The 15,219-nt window shown below is 34.6% G+C and overlaps 1 protein-coding gene across 1 annotated transcript; it reads left to right on the forward strand.

The window, feature by feature from the left end:
* The first annotated feature begins 658 nt into the window (after positions 1-658).
* LOC130900164 (mucin-2-like) lies at positions 659-6,664 on the forward strand. The gene has a single exon (XM_057810566.1). It carries the CDS (start codon positions 1,579-1,581, stop codon positions 5,983-5,985), a length of 4,407 nt encoding a protein of 1,468 aa, XP_057666549.1. The 5' UTR covers positions 659-1,578; the 3' UTR covers positions 5,986-6,664.
* The last annotated feature ends 8,555 nt before the right edge of the window (positions 6,665-15,219 follow it).

The raw sequence follows: 15,219 nt of genomic DNA on the forward strand, positions 1-15,219 counted from the left end.
ATCTTATTCTCTGAGTCATCTACATCACAAACTCTTGGTGGACTTCAAGGTGGTCATTCTTACAAAATTCCTGTACAAAACTTTCTCTGCATTTGCTTTTGGTACTGGAGCATTATACAACTAGGTGATCCAGCGTTTTTTCACCTAATGAGCCTACACTTCTACAACTACACTTCATTAGGTACTTCCTGAGGCAGCACTGTTCCGTAATAAAGCCTCTGAGAAACATATTTTCATTGAGATCCAGAAATTTATAAATAACTTTTTTACATATTCTTTCTTCTTCTGAAACTCTTTCTTGGAATTACAATTTCGTAACTTGGAACTTAATCCAAAGAGACAAGGTTTGAATCGATAAATTACTTTAATAGCTGTCTATCAGAATATATTGTTACGTCGCTTGCTTATCTGTTTCCTCGATACACCTCTTTCAATATGAAATATTTCTTTCAGAAAGGAGCTAACGGTAATGAGCTTCGGTTACCAGTTCCAACCACTTCAACATTAACTTTCGTCGTGACTTTTGAACTGTATATCAATTTTTACAATATTTCTTTTAACTCAAAATCATAATGCTTCAATATTTCGCTGGAAATATTCATTGTTGAGACGTACTTGATCGGAAAATGTCAGACTTTTTATTTTCTAATTCCTTTCTTAGATATCATGATAACGACCTAATGGGCTGAACTATGCTTCTCTATAAGTCTTCGCTTAGAAGATTCTTGATGAGATGAACTTGATATACAAGAGATGGAGGTTCAGGAGGTTCTTTGTTTTCTAATTTTCTTATTACATCAGCGTTCCTTATATATCCTGAGAATGACGATCTATACTGTTCAGGGCGTGTTTAGTTTCTTCAATTTGCCAGCTCAAGTTAGTATACGTTCGATTTACTACTCTTGTTAGAATTTTCTAGAGGTTGATTGCCCTTTATAACTTTAAATGACTGTATTGTCCCCAATTATAGTGTTTTTGTTATATAATCTCTCTAAAATATTGTGCTGTGTTATTCTTAATTAAAAATGCTCTAAAGTATCGGACAGTTGGTACACTCTATATATATTTGTTCATTTTTGTAACTAAGTTGTTTGACGTGGTTTTGAGCGAAGCAAAAGCAAGAATTAACTGCTCTAATTATTCGTACAGAGTTTAAATTGTGATTATAAATTTTATGTTTTCAAAATTAAATAATTGCACTTCTAATAAATGTTTATAATATTTAAATAAATCGTTCGAGCTGTGTTTTAATAACTAATTTGGGCAAACAATGAAGTGACACTTTTTTTTTTCGAGTAACTTTCTTTGGTAAAACCAATATAAGTATTATGATAATACAATATAGTAAATATGATTCTATGTCTTCCTTGAAAGGTGAATGATTCAAAACAACCGTAATTAACAATTAGTTGATATTCTACACCATATCGTGACCTTTGTAATTCTAAACAAACTATAGTATTTCCCATGTTTTTTATTTATTAATTGTTAATATAAATTCCGTCATTCCCAAATTATTTTCATTATAGATATGATATATAAAAGTAGAACTAAGAATTTAAGGTGCCATTTTTGGCGATGTTTTACTGCCGTCTAGTAACCCTACTAGGGTTACTGATAGTGACAAGTAGTTATGTGTCTTCAGCACCAGCAAAGTGTAACTGTAAAAACATCGTAGTCACCCCATCCGAACAATCGTGCTTATTAGGACATCTTATACAAATTCTAACTCATTTAGTGAATAACCAACAAAATCCAATTTGTGCAAAAGATTTTATCAAACAATTGGAAGAAATATGCCATCAACCTAAAAATTCTACTTGTACAGATGCTTCCAATACAACAGAAGTAATTTCAACCACTATCAAAGCAATAGAAGAAACGACAAGTGGAAAAGTAAACAATGAAACAACAGAAGCCATAAACCTCACATCAAGTGAAACTCCTAAACTATGGACAACATCAGAAGAAATATTCAGTGAAACAACACAATCTACAGAAGAAGTAACTACTACTGAATCTGTACAGTACGATACAACCAGTCAAGAGTCAATCGAAGAACCTACAACAAGTGAAGAAGTACGCTCTATAACAGATTTTTTTGGATACCCAAAAGTAACAGAAACTGCCGGATGGATGAACGACGAAACAGCCAGTTTTGATAATTCTGATGAAGCAACAAGTGAAAGTATAAGCAGTACATCGACTATTTCTTCTGAAATACCTACATCAGCCGATGAAGTATCAAGCGAAACAACAGAAGAAATGTCCTCTACTGAATCGATGAGCTACGAAACAACAAGTTATGATACCGCAGAAATGTCAACCAGTGATAATGAGAGTTATACATCGACGCCATCACTTGAAATATCAACAAAAACTGACGAAGATATTTCCACTACTGAATGTTCCGTAATAACCGAAAGAGAAACGGAAGAAGCTACTGAAAAATTATCAACTACTGAATCTATGAGTTACGAAAAAACCACAAATAGTAGGATATATGATACTTCCGAAGATTCGACTACTGATGAATCTGTAGACTACGACACCACTAATTGTGATACTACAGAAACTACAGAAGAAATGACTACAACTGAATCCATGAGCTACGAAACCACCAATAGTGAAACATCCGAAGCCAAAAATCCAATTACTGCTGAAGCCATGAAATACGAAACAACTGATTATTACAACAAAGATGTTTCAGAACCCGTAGACCACGAAACCACCAACATTGCGACATCTGAAGCTTCCAAAGATTCGACTAATGATGAATCGGTAGCCTACGAAACAACTAGTTGTTATACTACAGAAAGTACAGAAGAACGTGCAACAACTGAATCTGTAGAATATGAATCAACCACATCTGAAAGTTCCGAAGATTCGACCACTGATGAATCAGTACGTTACGAAACAACTAGTTGTGATACTACAGAAAGTACAGAAGAAAGTGCCACAACCGAATCTGTAGAATATGAATCAACTACATCTGAAAGTTCCGAAGATTCGACCACTGATGAATCAGTACGTTACGAAACAACCAGTTGTGATACTACAGAAGAAATGGCTACAACTGAATCCATGAATTACGAAACCAGCAGTGATGGATCGTATAAAGACTCCGAAGATTCGACTACTGATGAATCGGTAGCCTACGAAACAACTAGTTGTTATACTACAGAAAGTACAGAAGAAAGTGCAACAACTGAATCTGTAGGATATGAATCAACTACATCTGAAACTTCCGAAGATTTGACCACTGATGAATCAGTACGTTACGAAACAACCAGTTGTGATACTACAGAAGAAATGGCTACAACTGAATCCATGAATTACGAAACCAGCAGTGATGGATCGTATAAAGACTCCGAAGATTCGACTACTGATGAATCGGTAGCCTACGAAACAACTAGTTGTTATACTACAGAAAGTACAGAAGAAAGTGCAACAACTGAATCTGTAGGATATGAATCAACTACATCTGAAACTTCCGAAGATTTGACCACTGATGAATCAGTACGTTACGAAACAACCAGTTGTGATACTACAGAAGAAATGGCTACAACTGAATCCATGAATTACGAAACCAGCAGTGATGAATCATATGAAGACTCCGAGGATTCGACTACTGATGAATCCGTAGCCTACGAAACAACAAGTTGTTATACTACAGAAAGTACAGAAGAAAGTGCCACAACTGAATCTGTAGGATGTGAAACAACTACATCTGAATGTTCCGAAGATTCGACTACTGATGAATCAGTACGTTACGAAACAACTAGTTGTGATACTACAGAAGAAATGGCTACAACTGAATCCATGAATTCCGAAACCAGCAGTGATCGATCATATGAAGACTCCGAGGATTCGACTACTGATGAATCCGTAGCCTACGAAACAACAAGTTGTTATACTACAGAAAGTACAGAAGAAAGTGCCACAACTGAATCTGTAGGATGTGAAACAACTACATCTGAAAGTTCCGAAGATTCGACTACTGATGAATCAGTACGTTACGAAACAACTAGTTGTGATACTACAGAAGAAATGGCTACAACTGAATCCATGAATTCCGAAACCAGCAGTGATCGATCATATGAAGACTCCGAGGATTCGACTACTGATGAATCCGTAGCCTACGAAACAACAAGTTGTTATACTACAGAAAGTACAGAAGAAAGTGCCACAACTGAATCTGTAGGATGTGAAACAACTACATCTGAAAGTTCCGAAGATTCGACTACTGATGAATCAGTACGTTACGAAACAACTAGTTGTGATACTACAGAAGAAATGGCTACAACTGAATCCATGAATTCCGAAACCAGCAGTGATCGATCATATGAAGACTCCGAGGATTCGACTACTGATGAATCCGTAGCCTACGAAACAACAAGTTGGTATACTACAGAAAGTACAGAAGAAAGTGCCACAACTGAATCTGTAGGATGTGAAACAACTACATCTGAAAGTTCCGAAGATTCGACTACTGATGAATCAGTACGTTACGAAACAACTAGTTGTGATACTACAGAAGAAATGGCTACAACTGAATCCATGAATTCCGAAACCAGCAGTGATGGATCATATGAAAAGTCTGAAGATTCGACCACAGATGAATCCGTAGCCTACGAAACAACTAGTTGTTTTACTACAGAAAGTACAGAAGAAAGTGAATCTGTAGGATTTGAAACAACTACATCTGAAACTTCTGAAGATTCTACTACTGATGAATCTATGAGACATGAAACAACTACATCTGAAACTTCTGAAGATTCTACTACTGATGAATCTATGAGACATGAAACAACTTGTTATACTACAGAAACTACAGAAGAAATGGCCACCACTGAATCCATGAGTTGGGAAACCACTAATGGATCATATGAAGAATTCAATAATTCTACTACTGATGAATCCGTAGCCTACGAAACAACTAGTTGTTATACTACAGAAAGTACATCTGAAACTTCCGAAGATTCTACCACTGATGAATCTGTAGCATATGAAACAACAAGTTGCGGTACGACAGAAGAAGTAGCCACAACTGAATCTATGAGTTACGAAACCACTACTGACGGAATACCTGAATCTGCCGAAGATTCAAATACTGATGAATCTATGAGGTACGATACAACTTGTTATGATACTACAGAAGAATTGGCCACAACTGAATCCGTCAGCTACGAAACCACCAATATTGGAACATCTGAATCTGCCGAAGATTCGACAACTGATGAATCTGTAAAATACGAAACAACTAATAGTGAAACAACTGATACAACTGATGAACTAACTACTTGTGATTCCGTAAGCTTCGAAACAACCAGTTGTGATACCATGGAAACTACAGACGAATCGACCACTAACGAATTCATAAACTATGAAACAACAACAAGTTGTGATACCACAGCTGAAACAACACGAGAAGATGTAAGTTATATATCAACTGAAACTCCTGAAATATCAACAACTGAAGAAATATATTGTGAAACAACTGAAGCTTCTGAGGAAACAGAAACAATTGGGGGCAATATAACTGAAGAAACATCAACGAAGAGTACCGAAGAACTAACAACTGAAGAAGATATACTCAGCGAAACAACCAGCAATGAAACAAGCGAAGAATTAACAACGAGTGAAGACGTACGCCACTTCACAACTGAACCTTTTGAAGAATCTACAGTTTCTACAATGCCTGAAGGAAATTACAGTGAACAATCAAAATCAACAAAAGAGCTGACAACAACTGAAAATTCTACAACAACCAACGAAACCAAACCGTGCGAAATAATTACTTGTGTTCAACCAATAAAAATGTGCCAAGGAGACGACTCAACTAAATTATCAAACAAAGCTCCAAGTTTATACTTTATTCCTGTATTGAAATTTGATGGAGTCCCGTGTTTATCTACTTCAGAACTAAAGGATTATATAACCAAAATGTTCTCGTGTCAACCGCTTCAAATTAATAATTGTTAATATCAGCAAACAAACCTCAGAAATGGAAAAGTTATGAATGAAACCTTGATGATGTCATATTTTGTATTCGTATATTTACAAATAATTTTTTTAATATATAACTTTTCAAAACCAAGATGGGAATATTTTCAAAAAGTATTTATTATATAAATTGAAACCAAAGTAAATTGTTTTTGGCTTAGTATTTTGTTATAACTTATATTGAAATGTTTTAAAAAATTATAATTTCTTTGTTATTTAAATTATTTTCTTTTGTATAAATTTTGTATAATTTAGCTTATTCCTGGTTTGCCGATGTTACATACAGTGAGGTTAGAAATTCTACAAAATCAATTGTTATATTTATTTTTAACAATAACTATTTAAAGATTTAATTTCTTGAATATAAATCTTATTTAAAACAATTCAAATTTTTATTGTGTATGTTTTTATTCCAATGTAGCAGTGAATAAACATATAATGTTTTCCGTATCACAACGTGACTTTTCAACCAGTATAATATTTTTTAATTATTATTCAGTGTCAATGGCATGATCAGTACCTATAAAAACTACTATTTATTCACTTTATTCGACAAAAGCATTTTTTAATACACAAAAGTTTAGCGCGACTTGGTATCGGAAATAACCTAGAAATGAAAAATTAATTTGTTTTTAAAAATAAATGCTCTAATTACCTACATATTTTCAATACTAAATTCAATTAACCTTGTCCTTAATCATCCTTAAACCATACTTGGAGCATTCCACTAAGCGTTCATATCGCCTGAAATTCTCTTTTAGGCCTATTAATTACAGAAGACAGTTATGGGAAGAATAATCAATATTTTATAAATACGCACTGCACTCACACCAAATTGAGAAATTAAAAATAATGTTTACTCCCCGTATAAAATAAAACCATCAGTCCACGTGGACTCATCATCTCCACTGTTTACCAATGAAAACATCGAATCGTAAACATAAATGCATTTCTATTGGCGGAAACTGTCGGAAGGCGTATATAGACAATTTCTTCGAAATATTCCTACCTGGCAGCCTGCGATAAGCAGTGGTGTTGCTTGGTGAGATTCATAAATTTCTTTAAATAAATAGAAATATGGCGTTCTTTAGACCATGAACGAATGAAAACAATGAAAATTCACAGAGTCGTGAGAATAGGCAGGTATGAATTTGATAAAATAAAATTTAGATTTACAAATACAGCAAGTTATTTTAAATATATTCGAATGTTTAAAAAAGGAAAATATTCGGCAATCATAATAAGAGTTCCTCAGTTAACTAGTGTAAATAAATTTAGTCACGAAAGGGGTTGCTGTGGATTATTCACAGAACCGAAAAACAAATCTACTCAAGATTTTAAGCGTTAGACAGTTTATATAAGGAGAACAGGATTGCATTAGAAGTAATATAGCAAAAGGTCAAGTCAAGTTTTGTCAGCATGTGGCTTTAAACACAAAAAATTGAATAAACGGATGTTAATAGACGAATGGGGTACAAAAAGGGCTCAGTTCACGTCTGGTACCCTGTTTAAACCAATCGCCCTTACAGGCAGGTACATTTTACTCGTCTATTTACGTTTTATAATTTAAAATGGAATTGTAGCAAGTTAATAATGATTTTTTTCTAAGTTTCAAGTAGGACTACAACTAAGTGGATCTGTCTAAATAACGATGTATAATATTTTTAAAAGTATTTATAAAAATAATAAATTTATAAAATGAGGTATATCTACGCCTATGGTAGATCAAACAAAATTGTCGGCAAGGGTTTTTATAATCCTCAATTGATATTGGAAGAACTATATTGTGGTCGCGGCGAGAGCGTCACTTATGCCGTCGCGACGACCAGAGCTGACGACGACCCATGTCAAGAGATGGATCGAAGTAAGCGTTGAAAGAATTTTTAAAACTCAAAGCAACAAAGATTACAACTGTGAGAATTTATCTCATTATTTAATAAATCTTACTATCGCAGAAGACATTTTTATTTTACGTTAATACGAATTAGTTAACCTCTCTATTGAAAAATTGAATGACTTACAAATTGATGCACAACCTCTTAAAGCTTTTGCTTTATTTTTTCTGCTTTTCCATTCGTATTAATATTAATCTCAACGCTTAAAGCCATTCCACTTGGGTTTACGATTATAACGCTCTGGACTAAGTGGAACGGGAAAGACCGTAGTCGTGAACTTGGTAGTCGTGAAAGCTTAGTGAAGTGTACCCAAAGTTACAGACTGCTACTCCTATCCCCCGTTGCAGAAGGAAACTAGCGACATCTTTTAGGATTAGGGTAGCTTGGAACAAAGCGACGCCCTTAAGCCTTAAATACCACATAACCAAATGAACCAAAAATCTAAATAGTAAAGTATTTTGAAATAGGAGATATCCTTTACTAGTGGGGCAAATTCTGACATTATTATTGAAGACAAATATCGCAAATAAATGGGTATTTATTTCCAAAAGCCGTACATTGCTCGTACCGCCATAAAGAACAGCTTTCACATTTAATCCATTCTTCTGTTGGCGTATGTATATTCCAATTCACGAGCAGGACACGAAATGATTCCATCACTGTTATTTTTTCTCAGCTTTTTATTGTTTTTATCTTAATCTTCATCGATGTTTTAGAATCATGTTTCTGAAGAATATCATCAATGTTTTTTTTTGGCGTGATATATCGATCTGATTTATCTGATATTTGAATGGAGAACTAATTTTTGATCTTTTCTCTTCTCTTATTCTATAAATAAGGTTACAAATCATGCTTTCAGGTAATTATTTAGACCATTGTAAAGTTACTTGATTGATGATGATCTTACACACCTCAGAGAAAGGAGCTGAAAATTCTGGATCAGAATCTGAAGACTTTCATGCCCTTCTCCATCGAGGAACCCATAAGTACGACGCATTAATCCGACTATTTGAAATGCGTTATTCGAGATCATGGGTTATTTGTTAACCAAAGCTCACATTCATCTGCAAAGAATACTTTTGACAGTTTGAAATAGAATCAGTCTAGGGGTTAAGGCCTATAATTGCTATGAGTTTCTATGTTTTCTAATGAGCGGTTGGTCGAAACTAATTACATACTTTTATTGCGTTTATTGCTTGAAACAGGAATAAAGGGCTCAGTGAAAACTGATGCATATCATCAACAATGTATTAGTAACTTGATACCAGCTGTCAATACTACAATCAGCCAGGTATGTTGTATAATTCTGACTACTTAAAATTAAGATTTTCGTGAAATTTCACCACATTAGTAAATTAAATATATAAATAACTGGATTATGGTCGACAATAATACTAGATTTATATTATATAAATATTTTATTTTCAAACATAATATGTAAATACAATATTAGGAAAACATTTAACTCTTTATCTTGGTCAAGTAATGCTCCTCACATTGATTCTATGCTGATGTTTTTCTGAATTTCTACACTTTGTAGGAAATTTACGTTCAAAGTCCTGAATTAATTGTTCTAAAATCAACTTCTCTATACGCAGTTCATGTGAATGAACCACCTTATCACCAGCTGGTTGTTTGAATAGACACAATCGATGTTTTTCGCCTTTGTATGAGCGTAGTTTTGAATGGTTCTCAGAATCTGATTGATTTTTGGGTGAAAAACCATTTGAATTATATTCTTGCATCAAATTATTTTTCGAGACAGCATATTCAGTAACTAAACAATCGAAGGACGTATCAGAAAATGGCTGAACACAAGCAATCGGATCGATAGTTACACTTTCAGTTGATCTACAATGATTAACTTCCGAAGTACAATCTAATGTTGCTGTGGTTGGGATATTATCAGATACGTCTTCGCTATAAGCTATTGTTGTAATTATATCAGGTATTGTGACCTTAATCGTTTTTGAGTTAGTGGTATTATTTATATAACTATCAACAGTGAAGTTGTCATTTGTTTTAACATCAGATAAATCTTCGCCAACAGGTATTGATATTAAAAAATTTGTTATTGTGGCAGTAACAGGTCTGGAGTTGGTGGTAGTACAAACATTACTATCTCTACTGAAGTTGTAATTTGTGTTAACATCAGATAAGTCCTCGCAATCAGCTATTGTGGTTGATAAATCCGATATTCTCTCATTAATCATTCCGGAGTTAGTGGTAGCTTCCACATAAATATCGCCAGTGATGTTGTGATTCGTGTTAACATCAGATACATCTTCACAATCAGCTATTGTGGTTAATAAATCCGATATTCTGTCAGTAATTATTCCGGAGTTAGTGGTAGTTTCCACATTACTATCGCCAGTGATGTTGTGATTTGTGTTACCATCAGATACATCTTCGCAATCAGCTATTGTGGTTAATAAATCCGATATTCTGACAGTAATCATTCCGGAGTTAGTGGTAGTTTCCACATTACTATCGCCAGTGATGTTGTGATTTGTGTTACCATCAGATACATCTTCGCAATCAGCTATTGTGGTTAATAAATCCGATATTCTGACAGTAATCATTCCGGAGTTAGTGGTAGTTTCCACAATACTATCACCAGTGATGTTGTAATTCGTGTTAACATCAGATACATCCTCGCAATCAGCTATTGTGGTTAATAAATCCGATATTCTGACAGTAATCATTCCGGAGTTAGTGGTAGTTTCCACAATACTATCACCAGTGATGTTGTGATTTGTGTTACCATCAGATACATCTTCGCAATCAGCTATTGTGGTTAATAAATCCGATATTCTGTCAGTAATTATTCCGGAGTTAGTGGTAGTTTCCACAATACTATCACCAGTGATGTTGTGATTTGTGTTACCATCAGATACATCTTCGCAATCAGCTATTGTGGATAATAAATCCGATATTCTCTCATTAATCATTTTAGAGTTAGTGGTAGTTTCCACAATACTATCACCAGTGATGTTGTGATTTGTGTTACCATCAGATACATCTTCGCAATCAGCTATTGTGGTTAATAAATCTGATATTCTGTCAGTAATTATTCCGGAGTTAGTGGTAGTTTCCACAATACTATCACCAGTGATGTTGTGATTTGTGTTACCATCAGATACATCTTCGCAATCAGCTATTGTGGTTAATAAATCTGATATTCTGTCAGTAATTATTCCGGAGTTAGTGGTAGTTTCCACAATACTAACATCAGTGATGTTGTGATTTGTGTTACCATCAGATACATCTTCGCAATCAGCTATTGTGGTTAATAAATCCGATATTCTGTCAGTAATCATTCCGGAGTTAGTGGTAGTTTCCACATTACTATCGCCAGTGATGTTGTGATTCGTGTTAACATCAGATACATCCTCGCAATCAGCTATTGTGGTTAATAAATCCGATATTCTCTCAGTAATTATTCCGGAGTTAGTGGTAGTTTCCACAATACTATCATCAGTGATGTTGTGATTTGTGTTACCATCAGATACATCTTCGCAATCAGCTATTGTGGATAATAAATCCGATATTCTCTCATTAATCATTTTAGAGTTAGTGGTAGTTTCCACAATACTATCACCAGTGATGTTGTGATTTGTGTTACCATCAGATACATCTTCGCAATCAGCTATTGTGGTTAATAAATCTGATATTCTGTCAGTAATTATTCCGGAGTTAGTGGTAGTTTCCACAATACTATCACCAGTGATGTTGTGATTTGTGTTACCATCAGATACATCTTCGCAATCAGCTATTGTGGTTAATAAATCCGATATTCTGTCAGTAATCATTCCGGAGTTAGTGGTAGTTTCCACATTACTATCGCCAGTGATGTTGTGATCTGTGCTGACATCAGATACATCTTCCAAATCAGCTATTGTGGTTAATAAATCCGATATTCTGTCAGTAATCATTCCGGAGTTAGTGGTAGTTTCCACAATACTATCACCAGTGATGTTGTGATTTGTGTTAACATCAGATACATCCTCGCAATCAGCTATTGTGGTTAATAAATCCGATATTCTCTCTGTAATTATTCCGGAGTTAGTGGTAGTTTCCACAATACTATCACCAGTGATGTTGTGATTTGTGTTAACATCAGATACATCCTCGCAATCAGCTATTGTGGTTAATAAATCCGATATTCTCTCTGTAATTATTCCGGAGTTAGTGGTAGTTTCCACAATACTATCACCAGTGATGTTGTGATTTGTGTTAACATCAGATACATCCTCGCAATCAGCTATTGTGGTTAATAAATCCGATATTCTCTCTGTAATTATTCCGGAGTTAGTGGTAGCTTCCACATTACTATCACCAGTGATGTTGTGATTTGTGTTAACATCAGATACATCCTCGCAATCAGCTATTGTGGTTAATAAATCCGATATTCTCTCTGTAATTATTCCGGAGTTAGTGGTAGTTTCCACAATACTATCACCAGTGATGTTGTGATTTGTGTTAACATCAGATACATCCTCGCAATCAGCTATTGTGGTTAATAAATCCGATATTCTCTCTGTAATTATTCCGGAGTTAGTGGTAGTTTCCACAATACTATCACCAGTGATGTTGTGATTTGTGTTAACATCAGATACATCCTCGCAATCAGCTATTGTGGTTAATAAATCCGATATTCTCTCTGTAATTATTCCGGAGTTAGTGGTAGTTTCCACAATACTATCACCAGTGATGTTGTGATTTGTGTTAACATCAGATACATCCTCGCAATCAGCTATTGTGGTTAATAAATCCGATATTCTCTCTGTAATTATTCCGGAGTTAGTGGTAGTTTCCACAATACTATCACCAGTGATGTTGTGATTTGTGTTAACATCAGATACATCCTCGCAATCAGCTATTGTGGTTAATAAATCCGATATTCTCTCTGTAATTATTCCGGAGTTAGTGGTAGCTTCCACATTACTATCGCCAGTGATGTTGTGATTTGTATTAACATTAGATACATCTTCGCCAACAGCTATTGTGGTTAATAAATCCGATATTCTGTCAGTAATCATTCCGGAGTTAGTGGTAGTTTCCACATTACTATCGCCAGTGATGTTGTGATTCGTGTTAACATCAGATACATCCTCGCAATCAGCTATTGTGGTTAATAAATCCGATATTCTCTCAGTAATTATTCCGGAGTTAGTGGTAGCTTCCACATTACTATCGCCAGTGATGTTGTGATCTGTGCTGACATCAGATACATCTTCCAAATCAGCTATTGTGGTTAATAAATCCGATATTCTGTCAGTAATCATTCCGGAGTTAGTGGTAGTTTCCACATTACTATCGCCAGTGATGTTGTGATTTGTATTAACATCAGATACATCTTCGCCAACAGCTATTGTGGTTAATAAATCAGATATTCTGTCAGTAATTATTCCGGAGTTAGTGGTAGCTTCCACTTTACTATCGCCAGTGATGTTGTGATTTGTGTTAACATCAAATACATCCTCGCAATCAGCTATTGTGGTTAGTAAATCCGATATTGTGGCAATAAACGTTCCAGAATCAGTGGTAATTTCGGTAGTTTCCACATTACTATCGCCATTGATGTTGTGATTCGTGTTAACATCAGATACATCCTCGCAATCAGCTATTGTGGTTAATAAATCCGATATTCTCTCAGTAATTATTCCGGAGTTAGTGGTAGCTTCCACATTACTATCGCCAGTGATGTTGTGATCTGTGTTGACATCAGATACATCTTCCAAATCAGCTATTGTGGTTAGTAAATTCGATATTGTGGCAATAAACGTTCCAGAATCAGTGGTAATTTCGGTAGTTTCCTCATTACTATCGCCATTGATGTTGTGATTCGTGTTAACATCAGATACATCCTCGCAATCAGCTGTTGTGGTTAATAAATCCGGTCTTCTCTCAGTAATCATCTCGTAGTTAGTGGTAGTTTCCCCAATACCATCGGCAGTGAAGTTGTGATTTGTATTAGCATCAGATACATCTTCGCAATCAGCTATTGTTGTTAATTGATCCGATATTGTCCCATTGATCGCTCCAGAATTAGTGATAGTATCTTCATTACCTTGACCTGTGAATTTTTGATCAATACTAACATCAGATACGTTATTAACATCAGATACGTCTTCACAATCAGCTATTGTTGTAAATATATTGAATACGGTGTTTTCATATCTTGTGGTGGAATCTACGTTGACACCATCGGTTAAGTTATGAATTACGGTATTAGATGCATTCTCCCATTCTGGTTTTGTCGAATAATTCTCAGAAATATTTGTAGAATCGGTATCGATATTGTTACTGTTGAACTTGGAAATTGCAGTAATATCAGTAGCATCTTTGCATCCATTTATTGTTGCTAATAATTCAGATATTATGGTGAATTTGTTCTTAATTCCCGATCCTGTATCATTAGTTTCACATCTGATTGTGTTATTATTCTTATGATCATACTGTACCAGTTTATCTATATCTTCATTTGTAGTATCGTCGTTAAATTCACTTCCAAACGTATCATAATCATATTTAGTAAATGTCGGAGTCAAATGTACTATTGAATACGATTGTTCCGATGGATATCTATGTAATTTATACTGTCCAAATGGAATACAACGAACGAAGTATTTGACTGAAAATATACATGATAATAGGAGTATTTTACGGTAACCCATTATGAACTGTGATTGTAGCAAAGTATATATAATCGTTTTTATAATATTTATCATAATATTTTATCTGTATTTAAATTATTTCCGTGTTTTCTTTTTGTTGTTAGTTATCTATTTCCATTGCAGCTAATATATAAATTAAAAGTTTCATTCTACACTTTACTTTCGTTTATTAATATTTTGAATAAGTTGTCACAAAAATTGATACAGTTAACGAACAGTTACTTGCTCAGAAATGTCCAAAAGTACCCTGAAATGATATAGAAGTTCATCAAAACTTTAAACAAACATTCAAGACTTTGTCATTGGTGCTAAAGAATCTGCACCAAAAAGACTGAGCTTCTTCTCCGTAGAAGGTGTATTATTGGGATATATTCTCTGGAATATACTTTTGTATATTCTAGAAGATAAACGTCACTTTGGATCCAAACCAGCTCTTGTAGAAACACATGGTTACCTTGTTTTCAAATCTACATGAAGTCTTTCATCGAAAATTTCTCACTGGATATACACTTCGTTATTTAAGCCTCTTCTCATATACGATGCCATCACCTGGAGACTACTGACACACAACAAAATCATCAGAGATGCTATAAAAGCTATAACTGCCAAATTGGTGTACTTAGACTTATGTTTAGTGT

This window comes from Diorhabda carinulata, chromosome 12 (genome assembly GCF_026250575.1).
Source record: "Diorhabda carinulata isolate Delta chromosome 12, icDioCari1.1, whole genome shotgun sequence".
NCBI lineage: Eukaryota > Metazoa > Arthropoda > Insecta > Coleoptera > Chrysomelidae > Diorhabda > Diorhabda carinulata.

Bases quoted from the DNA above. Each gene is read 5' to 3' on its own strand.
- LOC130900164 (XM_057810566.1), top strand. From the start codon at position 1,579: ATGTTTTACTGCCGTCTAGTAACCCTACTAGGGTTACTGATAGTGACA.